The sequence below is a fragment of the Penaeus chinensis genome, chromosome 5 (genome assembly GCF_019202785.1).
Source record: "Penaeus chinensis breed Huanghai No. 1 chromosome 5, ASM1920278v2, whole genome shotgun sequence".
NCBI classification, from domain to species: Eukaryota; Metazoa; Arthropoda; class Malacostraca; order Decapoda; family Penaeidae; genus Penaeus; species Penaeus chinensis.
In genome coordinates this window covers 4,491,807-4,505,558 of record NC_061823.1, presented here as the reverse complement: position 1 = coordinate 4,505,558, position 13,752 = coordinate 4,491,807, and the positions used below count along the sequence as shown (strand labels likewise).

At 36.3% G+C, this 13,752-nt stretch overlaps 1 protein-coding gene across 23 annotated transcripts in view; it reads right to left on the bottom strand.

The window, feature by feature from the left end:
- Positions 1-13,752, bottom strand: part of LOC125025640 (ribosome-binding protein 1-like) — a 74,718-nt gene that overhangs the window by 60,010 nt on the left and 956 nt on the right. For all 23 annotated transcript variants that reach the window (XM_047613708.1, XM_047613712.1, XM_047613716.1 and 20 more), the window contains exons 2-4: positions 5,418-5,611; positions 2,117-2,254; positions 188-709 (exon numbers count right to left, since the gene is read on the bottom strand). In XM_047613708.1, the coding sequence (XP_047469664.1) occupies positions 188-709; positions 2,117-2,254; positions 5,418-5,600 (843 nt within the window). In that variant the 5' untranslated portion in view covers positions 5,601-5,611. The remainder of the gene's footprint in view (positions 1-187; positions 710-2,116; positions 2,255-5,417; positions 5,612-13,752) is intronic.

Sequence of the window (13,752 nt, the reverse complement as noted above, 5' to 3'; positions counted from 1 at the left end):
CTTACCCCACTTGCATTGGGTACAAGTGCTGTCCTCTAGTTTTGTATTCCACCCCATACACAAACAAAAACAGAGGACTTCACAAGCAAAAGAAAAAGTTAATTCCAAATACTGTAAGCATCAAAATTTTAATTATTAGTAACTGAAATGAGAATACTGGGGGGAGGGGGGGGACAGTCCAACTTACCTTTTCCTTCTTATTTTCTTTTCCCTGAGGAGGAGGGGTGGATTCTGGAGCGGCCTTGGTCTTTGCTGCCTCTGTCTTGACTGCCTCTGTCTTGGTCTCCTTGGCCTTGGTGATCTTTGATGCTTCAGCTTTTCCCACATCAGCCTTGGCTGCCTTTCCTTTGGCTAGTTCAGCCTTGGCAGCTTCAGTCTTAGAAGTTTCAGTCTTTGCAGCCTCAGCCTTGGCAGCCTTTGACTTTCCAACTTCAGCCTTTGGGCTTTCAGCCTTGGCTTGCTCTGACTTGGATGCCTCTACCTTGGAAGCCTTTCCTTTAGAAGACTCCACCTTCACAGCATCAGCTTTCGGGCTTTCAGCCTTGGCCTGCGAGGACTTGGCTGCTTCTGGCTTAGAGGACTTCCCCTTTGCAGCTTCTACTTTCACAGCCTCAGCCTTTGTCACAATAGTTTCAGTTACCTCCTCTACAATGATCTTGCGAGGAGTTTCATCATCCTCCTTGTCTTTCTTCTTTTTCTTCTTCTTTTCCTACAAGAAAAGAAAAAAAAAAATTGACCCAAAACTATTTGCATCAAGTTTGAAAATACCAAGAGAAATACAATTTGTATATTTAGTACATGAAGTCAGTAAAGGCCTCCTCTACACAGAATACATTTCTTTATCAAATACTACCATCATATATTGGATGAAGCTTTCATTTACAATTTAACTACAAGACAATGAAATGGCAATCTCTAGACCTCATAACTCTAGGTCTGACTCAGCATCTTGTGTACTACCAGGATTGGTCAACAGGAAGGACCAAGGGCAGTATTCACAAAAGGTCTACAACTGTTCTTTGCATTTTAGTTTAGTATTTGCACTGGTACATCTCAAAGTTGATGCAGCTAATTAGAACAAACATTTACTACATTATAGATCCTATGCTGAAAATCTATTCAAATAATATGATAACCTGCGATACCAGTCATGGCAGGCAGGAATAGGATGCCAAATAAGGAAATGGCAGCCCTCATGGAGCTGGCACTCTTCCAGTTACAGCTCACGGACACTACATTCCACACTTGTTTATCAAAAAGCCCCCTTCTGAATGCCAAATGAGTAATCACCCTACGAGAGGTTTGTGCACTCATGGCGAATCTTTCCCATCACCCACAGCCAGATTTTCCAATGACAGCATGTTCACCACATTCTATAAGCTAAATTTTTTTCATGTGGGTTAATTGATCAATTTCTTGCTTATTTCCTGCAATTTTCTATTTGAAAAATACAAATGGCACCATGTTCCTTCACAACTGATGCAATAACAAACATGGGTGCCACATTACAGTTCACTACTTGAAATGTGTATTATCCTCCTCATTATATATATTTATTGAACTCTAAATTATTCTATTACTGCCATCAAGTACTGTCAGAGGGTCTGTAAAAAGGTAATGTTCTAAGTATCAGCGCTGCAAATTATTGACGAAATTGCAAGGAACAGTCCTAGATCTTCTGTGAATTCCATCCCAGGTCATACTTCCCAGTCATAAAAATTAACATTGATATTTATCCTGCTTCCTCCCCCTCTCTCATGCCCCCCCTCTCTGTCCCATCTCAGGCCTTTCTTTACCAAGACAACTATGGCTCATCTCAGGCCTTTTATTTGATCTATACAACTGATGATTGAAACAACTACAACAATAAGTATGCATACACTAAGTACACTAGCCATTTTTTTTTTAAATATAAGTGAGATATATAAAAAATCCTCTCCATTAAAAGAGCTCTCAAATTACAAGAACTTATAAAATCTGTCTTTTCATTCCCATTGTAAAGCCCTATTTCAGAATAACAAACTAGCTTCCATCCCATTCTATGCTTCAAATGCATTTCCAAATATACTAACATACTCTTCTCCCTTCACATGAGAAAAAAATTGTCCATTCTCACCTGCTGGGGTTGGGGAGAAGCCTCAGGTTCTGTAGAAGGTGGTGTGGTGTCTGGTTCTGTAATTACCTCCTCTACTTTTGTTGCCGATGCTGGTCCATTCTGCTCAAAGTCATCTTTCCTGACCTTTGGCTTCTTTTGCTGAAAGGAATACAATGGTATATAATGGCTACCTACAAACCCTATATAAATATATTCATTTGAACAGGGAGGGTGAACAAAAGCAGAAAAAAAGAAAAAGAAGGGGGAACAGGAAACAAGGAAAGAAAGCAGAAACTTGTGGACAAGTATGAAGTAAAAAATATAAAGGAGGAAAAAACAGAAAAAGTTCTTTGACTAAAAGCAGTAAAGAGAATATCAAAACCTACACTGTAATACAAATAAACCATAAACAATACCCAAAGGGAAAATTGAAGGAAGTGAGGTAAATAAAGTCACTTGCTATTATTAGCCACTGCATAGCCAAAAAATGGTGTTAAAACTGGGAGTGGGAGCTAAATTGGGTCAGGAGATTAACCCCTTCCCGACGAGTCACGTCTCTGGATGTCATAAACCGCTCGAAAAGTGCTCCAAGGTGGTAATTTGGCTTGATGTACCAAATTCCAGCGCTCAAAATAGGCACATTGCCATTGATTGCCAGAGCGTAGTTGTTTTTTTTTTTTTTTTTTAGTTTCCTACACCTGTCACCAAGGGGTTAAAATGAGTGAAAAAGGAATTTGGATACCTGTATATCAAAGAAAAGGAGGGATAACCAACCCAATGATAAATTTTACCCATACGAACTTTTGTCACCTGCATTGCATAGTCAATAAAATGATGAGACTTTTCCTATACATGCTATTCCTGTTTTGGTTTTGGAACAAACAATTTTTTCAAAAAAGACTAATTAGTTTAAGCCTACTTGGGAACTCTTTAACTTTTCAACAATCACTGACAAGGCCAAAGATTTTCTTTTGAGAGAATGAAAGAATAAGTAAAGTTTATGTAGATGTTATTACCAAGTAGAAGGTTTAAAAAAATGAAGTTATAAAATCTATGCCCCAACGATCTGGGATCAACAAAAGAAAAATGATAAACTTTATTTCAAAGTAACTAATATAAAATGCAGAACTGACCTTTAGACAACACAAAATTTTATTATTATTACTTGCTATTTGTTACCGATTCTCTACATTGCCTGATGCCTTCATTCAATCTACATGTGTCAGCCCAACTCAGTTACTAAGAGGACAAGGATTAGGCCTACTTCACCTCACTGGTTACAGGTGACCATCTGCTAAAAGCCTTTATGTTCCCAGTTTTCCATCCATTAACCCCTTGGTGACGGTTGGAGAAAAAAAAAAAAAAAAAAAAAAAAAAAAAAAAAAAAAAATGGTGATTAATGGCAACGCGCCAACTTTTAGCGTGGAAGTCATCAGGCCGAATCATCGCCTCGTAGCGCTTCGGCGCGCCGCCACGGCGTACAGCCACACGCCAAATTTCGAGTGGTTTGTCATGACGTCTAGAGACGTGACCCGCCGTGAAGGGGTTAAAAGGAAGTAATCAAATTGATGCAATATTTGCTTCAATTGCACCTCATTTAGAAAAATAGTTCTTTGAGTTATCCTTCAAAAGACATGAATATGATAATATAGAAACTAATGTTTGCTACTAAACTGCTGTCTTTCAATTTTGCAATTTTTATCTTCATCAGAATATAAAATTCCAATAGCTTGGCACTACTGATTTTTCTAGAAATCAGTATACTTTAATAGGTTTCGTCTGGTAGGTAATTAGCCTACTCCTGTATGGTACATTTCAAACAAGTTTCTACGTTATTTCTCTCATGCACAAACAAGCAATTTTTAGTTTCCATTTTAGTTCAAGACAGTCTATTCTCTCTTATTCATTATAATACCAAAATTATTTTTCACAAATATCAAAGCCTCTCCACAGGCCCCTAAACCTGTGATCCAAATGCTCATTTTATATGTAGATATCAAAAAAAAAATTATTCCAGTATCAAAATCAATCATTCAGAATATTTTAGCACAAATAGAATAAATAACCATTTACAGAATTATATACATGGCACATAGAATTTATAAATCTTAAACACTTCCCAGCTTTCAAGTGATAACAGAACTAATAATGGTATATCTAAGAACATTAACCCTTTCGGACCGGGTGACGTGATCATGCTATGAAAAAATCTGGCTTGAGGGGCAAGTGACATGAACATGCCTTCATGGGAAAATCTGGCTTTAGGCCGGGCAACATGAACCTGCAGTAACAAGCATTTTGGCTAAAGGCCGGGGTGACATGAAAGACTCTCCACGAGTACAAAAACGTCAAATGGGAGGTTCATTAGACTAGTTTGGAGATTTTGTGATATTCCCATCAATGTACAAGTGTGGAATGTAATGTCTGAGCCGTGACTGAAAGAGCACCGGCTCCAAGTAGAATGCCACTCCAATGCTCAGCATCGTATTCCTGGTGCTGTCACCAACAACGCAGGTTGCATTACAGAAAATTGAATAATACAGGGAAAAAAGGACAAATAAAGTACTATTTTTTTTTTTCTTGCATCAATCTGTTGACTACCTAGAGAGACGATATGGAGTCTAAGCTAAGAAAACAGTATTACGATCTTGATAATGCAAATCAAATGTGGACATTGGAAAATGGCAAAAAAGCTAGAAACACTTATGCATAAAAAGAGGAAATAACTTTGCAAATAGGAGGTATCACTGCACATGGGTTCACATACGTCCAGCCTAAAAGCCACCACCTGGCAGAGTAGCCGCTCATGTAAGCCTAATGCCCGGATTATTGGTTATGTGATTGCGATGATGCAACCAGATCTAAGGGGTAAATACACCAAGCCAAAATGAGAAGAATAAATGTTCCATAAACTGTAGTGGTTAATTTCCCACATCATTTATAATGCAAAGGAATTCTAATATCAATATCCTGTGATCAAATTGAAGGTACAAGATTATATGCTTACTTACTCTTCATGGAACAAGTCTAAAGAATGGTTAACATGATATTCAAATATTCTAAAATAATGCATGCAGAAAATTAATGGTGAATCACATCAGTATTATGCCCTTCACAAGCATAGAAATTAAGGAAAAAGAAAGATATGGGAGCTCTGCTATCAAACAAATCAATTATCAAATTACAATCCGCGGAATGGGAAGAACGTATAGCACACATTCTATCTTACAAACAAGTATTTTTTTTTTGTAGTTACATTTCTCTCATAAACAAGTAAAAATATAAACTACCTTCACTGAAACCATAAACATTTTCCACACACCTTGGTATTTTTGTACTTTTGTTGCTTGTCAGTCTTTGCTAGCGCAATCTGTTCCTGTTCCTGCTTCTGACGTTGTTCGGCAAGAGCTTCTTCATAAGGGGTTTCTTTTGTGCCCAAAGTGGCGAGTAAATAGACCACAACTGTCAACACCACCACAACAGCACCAAGCACCAGTACATCCATGGTCAGCAGCACTGAAAAAAGTAAGATTAACTTTTATTATGCAAATGAGGGGAAAAAAATGTATTCTCCTAATACAAACAAGGGCTTACACATTAGGGTTAGGCATTTCATAAGTTTCTTTCATCACTTGAAACAGCTGTGGACAAGACAAGATAAATAAAAAATACATTAAATACTGACAAATTTCTTCTCTAATATGCCATAAAGAGTCCTGCTCTACTCCTGTTTTTATAAATATCCTTCATACTGAAACAGGTAAGCTGCAAGTAGGGACAAACCCAGTATGAAAGAGGTCCTTGTCCAAGGTCAACCACTTGGCTAGTCATCACTATGGTTATGCCAGAGGATTCTTTAAATCCCTACTGATACCTTTTAACTTTCAACAAAACACGGAATTCCACATCCAACTAAAAAAAATTCCTTGAAAATTAAAATGCTGCCTGGACTATTTTTGCAGCAATACTTGGAGATTGAATTCTTTCAACCTAAAAGAGGAGCAGATTCAAGATTTTCCTACTTTTCATATCAGAACTGCTTAAGTGGTCTATCAAGTCTACAAACTTTCTTGCAAGTCCATTTCATTACCAATAGAAAATATCAATTATTTAACTCCTTGTTCGCGGGTGGCAGCTACTATGGCGACAGTGCAGTTGCTACAGGTGGCATCCCTACAGATATACCTGTTTGGTGGACTGCATGGCTGCTGAAAAAGCCCACACACATTGGGTTAAAAATATTCACTGCAGTACTAGGTCTATGATTTTTAAGGTGATTTTTGGGGGTAATAAAGTCAAAGCCTTCCTTAACTAACTGCAGCTTACAATTCTACACCCTACAGTTTTTTTTTTTTTTTTTTTTTTTTTTTTTAAGTGTTAATTTGAACATTACTGTTGCTTTTCTTGTTGGGAATGACCATAAAGATTTGATGCAACAGCAAAAATGCTTAAATAGGCAATTTCATATGAAATGTGAAAAATAATTTTTGGATCATCTTGTCTACTATAATTACTCAGTTTTCCAAGATATGAGAATGCCAGAAAACCACTTTAATCTATCACTAGAATTATTTTTGTTGCGCACATTGTATATAATAATATTCATCTGTATTCAACTCGAGTAAAACAAAGTAAACAAGATACCTACTCAGTTTTATTTGAGTCTGATAAATTATTACTGTTCATTTTAGCAGTCCATTTCATTTTATGAGCATTTAAAAAAAAAATTATATTTCTTAGAGGGAAGTATATTTTGTGTGGCACTCCTCAAAACATGGCTGCAATGGCAACATCTCAGGAACATTGCCAAGAACAGAGAAAAGTTTATGGCCAAGGACTATAGTTACCTAACATGGTCAAAATGCAAAGCTTTATTTTACATAGTTTATTAACAAGATCTCCTAACCCCCTTTATCTGCGACACTGACTGCACATTTTCACTCTCCTTCAATAATTATCTTGCTGATAAATACGAGGTAAAGGGGAATCACTATGAAAGTGTTAGTGATATACATTTCATACTTAACTCTTCATTGTCACCACCTCTATAAGTATAAATTTAAGGTCATAGTGCCTCATGGCTGTAAGGTTAACAATACAATATGAACCCAGGGACCCCTCATCTCATGATACTTAAACAAATCTAAAAATGATGATCTTTGGAAGTCATGAACCACATTTGAAAACTCTCGCTCTCTATTTTCCATCAATTTCCAAGATGCCGAGATTGTATACAATGCTAACCTGTTTCTCATTTACATTTTAGTTCAGACTTCAGGAGATTCAAGTTAATATTCCAAGAGACTAGCATGGTCTGCAGTAAAAAAAAAAAAAAAGCTTTCTTCTAAACCAAACACTTTACCCTAAACCCTTGGTATAGATGCCTTTGAGGAGATTAATCTTAGTCAAATATTACAACTGAGTGAACCATTCTTAAAAAATATCAAGATCAGCTACCATTTCTGTCTTACTAGCTTTCCTTTTATAAAGAATTATTAGTGACACTAAAAAATTACCAATGGAGAAGAATGGCTGAATTCACAGATTAATATTTTTTCAATTAACTTGTTATTCATAACCCCAGCATAATGCAATTAAACAATGTTAATGCCAGCCAGCTGAACGTTCCTACCTGGTTGGGAAACTTGGATCCTTATAGCATATTTCCAGCAAAATTATTTATATTGTTTAGCAGGAACATGCTGGCCTGATCAGAATAGGTTTACAAAAGTACTTAGGCAAACTTTCTTGAAAGGATAAAACTACTAATTTCATGTACATAAACAAGATGTATTGGTAAATATTCTGAATACATACATGCATCCAATCATGACAAAACTGGTGCTGATGGGTTACCCTCGTCCTCAACTACTCTATATAACAATTATGCCATGGAATCCCCCAATACTTAATATACTTGGCCACCATAGTATAGGAGGTCATGGTTATCAGGGAAATTGCATGTCAAAATTTGAAATATATGAATTATGTCATTAAATTTTCCAATGCTGGATAAAATATAAAAGATGAGGGCCACTATAATATCTAATACAAGTAGCCGCACCCCTAAACCCCACCCTCTACATATTTATGGCAGGATGGAGATTGACCAATTAGTCATGACATACTAAATTATATAAGCAGGGTTTTTTTTCTTTCCTTTTTTCTTTTCAACAGGATAAGAAAGGATCGAGGTCCTGGAAGGCAACTTAGCTAGACTGTGTGAAGAACAAGGCTCAAAAACAATCCAGCATGAGATTGGAAAGTGGTTGGGCAAACCCACTTGTTGCTTTTTGTTTTAGCATCATAAGAGAAGTAGTTATGAATCTGAAGATTATTTTAAACAATATTTACAATCATAGTACCTGGTTTGCTCTTAATGATAAGGATGGGGGGGGGTGCCCCAGGGGGTGGTTTCAGGCACAGGATCCTGCATTAGATAAAATTGGGTGTACAGCTCATTTCTGTTATTTCACACTGCATGTCAATCCTGCCATAAACCTGTGGAGGATTTTGTACTCCAGGGAGGGTGTTGGGAAGGGGCAGAAGCTTCAGATATTATAGTAATCCTCACGTATGAAGAGGACATCTATCACCCAAAATATAAAGCTCGGCTAATTTGCAAATGAAAAAACCTATATTAAATCAGACTAAGGTAATCTAGACAGTTAAAACAAATTTACAGTACTATGATGATTTAGTTATGGGGGCTTGACTTATGAGAGTAATTCATTTGGAGAGTATTTTATAGCCATACAATTCATCAATATTGCAGCAGTACAGAATTTACAAAACAACTCTTTACATGATTTAACTCCTTGGTGACGGGTGTGAAAACTAAAAAAATCTCTACGCTCTGGCGATCAATGGTAACGCGCCAACTTTGAGCGCGGGAGTTTGGTACATCGAGCCGAATCACCACCTTGGAGCGCTTTGGTGTGCCACAGCGGCGTGCGCCACATTTCGAGCATCCACAGACGTGACCCGTTGTGAAGGGGTTAGCAATATGCACTATTTTTTACTTTACCAATGAGCTCATACAATGGTAGCAAATGAGTGATTGCCATATTACTTCACAGCCAAAAGGCTATGTATCAGCCAAAATTATTCATACTACATAGCTACTCTCCAATCCCCCCCACCCTTTGCTAACGATCACAATTACTTCTGCTTCAGATTTTAAGAAAAATAACACTCGAACTAATTCAACCCAACCATTGTTGTTGTCTATCTCAAGAGCTTCAACTATATTTCACAAGAACATATGGATATCACAACAGTTCTTGTTCATCACACTTGGAAGCTCAATCCAATGACGACAGGCGATTTCCCGATACACAAGCCCTCTCTCCTGGGTTGTATTCACAGTGGCCCAGGCCCCACTACCAGGGGCCCTTGTCATCACCCTAGTGTGTGTGGCAGGACAATACATGCCCCTGGAAAACGAGATTGGCACACCATGGCATGTTTACACATTCCCCCAGGAATATAGTCCAGGCATGCCGTGGCATGTACATACATGCCACCCAGCAGCTAAGGGTTAAGGGAAGGTCACAGTTAAATTGGGATATCCTTAATAGGGGCCCTAGATTTTTTTTTCTCCCTTCTTTATTATTATTATACACATGTTATACCTAAATTCTTGTTTCATTTTACAAATAACCAAAATAAAAATAAAATATGTAATTTTGGGGGGAGGGCACACCATATTATTCGGCTAACTCTTCTCATAATGAACAAAAAAAAATCAGTGACATCCTTCATGTATTATCTAAGAGTTGTACCCTTTTTCATCATTATCATTATTATTATTTCAACATAGGAATTTGAATATAAGAAAAAAAAAAAAAAAAATGGTTTCATTACTATTCAAAATATATTCAAAAACTACAAATTTCCCAAGTACCTAAATTAGTATACTTTCTACTATACAAAATGCAACATAAATGAAGAAAATCTTATAAGTATTTACAAGGTTAAGAATAATAAATAAAAAAGTTAATATTTACAAGCAACCAGATGCAGGAACACATTACAGACTTGAATCACTGTTGCTACAGCTTGTTTATATGTGCCAGAGGGTTGCCAGATGTTTATTCAAATGAATTCTATGAACACAATTTCATAGTAATTTTACCATAAAAAACAAAAATTATTTCATTAGGTGCATCTACTGACTGAGTGATGCGCATTACCCCATATGAACAGCAGGTTACAAAATAGGCCATTGTCTATTTAAGATTATTTCCTTACTAAATCTAGGGCAGTATTACTAAATTACCTTTAAAAAAAAAAAAAATATATATATATATATATACATACATATACATATATATACATATATATACACATTTTTTTTATTCAACTAAAAATTATGGTAAAACATTCGCAGCTTGGCTGGTAAAAAATACATGTTGACTAATGTACTGTACTTGAGCTTTCAATTGCATTTATCACTATATTGCCAAATTACATTGATAGTTCATGGCATACTTCATATTGTTTATGAAAAGAGGATTTAAGATAGTAGCATTTGTTCTTTAAGACCACAAGTACTTTTGAGACACTACCACCCCCTACATAATTTTAAGGTGCACTAAATTTGACTTTCTAACATTCGAATTCCAAGTCTAGGAAACATCTAGGTTGCTCTTCCACTCACGGGACATTTGTTGCTAGTTAACATATGAACAAAATCAACCATAATAATTAACTTTGTCGCAATAATATTTGCTAACCTGATGAAAATTACTATTCAATGATGAATCTCAGATCCAGTCTTGGACACTTGTTGATTCTATGAGCACCTTGTAAATACTCTGAAATTCCATTTACTCAGATAAAAACACTTGTCACACTTGGCTTTGAAAAATTAGTTTCATATACAAATAAGAGTCAACCAAAATGTTGTCTAGAGTAAAAAGCTATTTCAAAATAACTATAAAAAAACCCATCAAAATGGAGATAAATGCAACTAGTCTTCTCAGTAGTATAACCCTTGAGATCCCTAACCTGATGGGCACAACTACCTAGTAACACCACTTTTTCTGTTAATGAACAAAAGATTCTGAAGTTCAGCCAAAGTTATTTACTGCCTGAAATGTTTATAATAAACCAAAAACCAAACCATCAGATGTAACAATTAACAAAAACTCAGTCCGCAATATTGGAATAAAAAGAATCACTATATGACCAGAACCTGAAATATTCATCCAAACATCCTTAGAGTTTTCACAACACATAAGGGACCTGTTGAATGGCCCAACAAAGTAAGATCTCTATTATGGTTTTTCATTTCCTATCTACTTATCTATCCAATTACTCATTATAATATACATATATATATAATAAATATATTTCATATGTATCATGTATTGAATCATACATTACATACTTTTTTCTAATTGTGATCAATGACAGCAACAATGAGAACATGAGAACTTTCATTTCTGTCAGTTTATATCAAGACTACTTTGGAAACAAAGACTATACAAGCTAAATATGTAGAATATACATACAGGGCTTCTAGGCTTATCCTACCTTCTGAAATGGTTTATAAACAGCCACTACATTCTAGCAAGTCAGCTGGTCACCCCCTCTGGGGTATTAAATAATGACCAGTTCCTTAGCTTTCAAAAATATACAGGGTGTGGATTTGTTAGTCCTTTGCCAGTGTATGTACATGTGGAGCTTGTGAAAATCACTTAAAGATTTGCTACTACAGAGTTACAGGCAACATTATCAACTTTCCATCATTACATTATATATATACACATATGTATGTATGTATGAATGTATGTATGTATATATATTATATATTAAACACATTACAATCTGGATGGGGGGGGGGGGGGGGGGGAGTACTGTACTAAACACCACTGCTAGCATTATAATTCATTTACCATACAATTTAGAGACTAATAAAATTTACCGATAAAACCACAGATACCCTAGCAATAACAATGGGTTACATGTCTGTCAAACAATACTGCATATATATACACTGTCAAGATAAATCTTGACGACCACTGTAATGGTCTACAAGCATTATTTTGACAAACGAGGCATATTCACACATTCTTGCCATGACACAGCTATCTGAAGGTTTAGTTTTTGTAAGGCAGCAAAAAAATGCCTAGACTAGCCTAGGGTAATTGCTAAAATAAATTAGTGCATCAAAATTTTACCCACTTAAAACTAAAATTCTAACTGGAAATGATTTGATTTTATCATTTCCTAAAGCACATGAATAATAACAAAAACTCGTTCCTAGGTATATGGATTTCAAAACTAAAATCTATTTGAAAACCTGCTGTGATCTGTAAAGAAAGGCCAACTCAAACCAAACAGTGATGCACTGTTAGGCAATGACATGGCCTACATGCTTTCAGTACCAACAAGATTCTATCATACTGTAAAGTCTACACTGACAAGAAAATACCGACAGTAGATAATACGAATAATGAAGAGTCAACCAATTCTACTATGCCAGAACTTAATCTGTACAGGTTTGTTGGCCTGTTGGTATGGAGGTCATAATGATACACGAGTAAGGGAATATTGTTCAACTTTTCAGTCCTCCCATGTGTATTGTATGTAGTGCACTTAATCTCAAGAGAGAAAAAAATGGTAACTAACCACAGAATCAGGAGGACTGATTTATCACATATTTAATCTAATTGGATAACAATTTCGTTTAATTATGTTCTCTCTCTTTAAAACACCTATTTACATTTTTTTTGGCTGTAACTTTATTATTCATCAAAAAAGATATAACAAATTGGAGTACCCAAGAACAGGGGGAAGTTACCAGTTTCTCCAGTTTCTCCTTTGAGATTGTCCAAAGTATAGCTATTACTCAATGCTACGGATTTTAACCCCTTGGTGACGGGTGTAGAAAACAAAACAAAACAAAAAAAACTACGCTCTGGCGATCAATGGCAACGTGCCAACTTTGAGTGCGGGAGTTCAGTACATCAAGCCGAATCACCGCCTCGGAGCTCATCGCCGCACGCCAAATTTCGAGCGGTTTGTTTTCACATCTATAGACGTGACCCATTGGGAAGGGGTTAATATACACATCTGCATTTATGAAACCGCATTGAATATCAATAATGGCAATAAGGTCTGAACATGTATCAATACTTATCAACACTTATAAAAATCTAAACATGTTAATCTACACAATTTTGGCCTTTTTCTCATAATATTCTCCCTCCAGTTTTTCTTGCTTCAATCCTACATTTATATTGCAAGCGGCACCCCACCCCCAAGAGAAATGTCTTTGCAAGTGACCACATACTATGTACCTAAAGCCTGGCACAATATCAAGAGCATGCCCAAAAGGACTAAGTAACTATCCAAAATAGGACCTCATCAAGCAAGGCCATGGCATTCATGCTTGAGGTTCAGGCAAAGCCAATCAAACTTCAGAGTAGAGATCAGGGAGATCTACATTTTCTGGTTTGCTTGATCATGTATGGAGGTGGTAATTCTCTGTCAGGGTACAAAACATGCAAGCATAGCAGAACGGTGCTTAGCTGGGCACGTATAGTTATGTCGACTTTGATTCACAAATGTGGCCTTGTTTTTACATTGCAGAATAACCCTCTATATCTTTCCTGGACAAAAGCCAGGACAGTAACGACTACTATTTA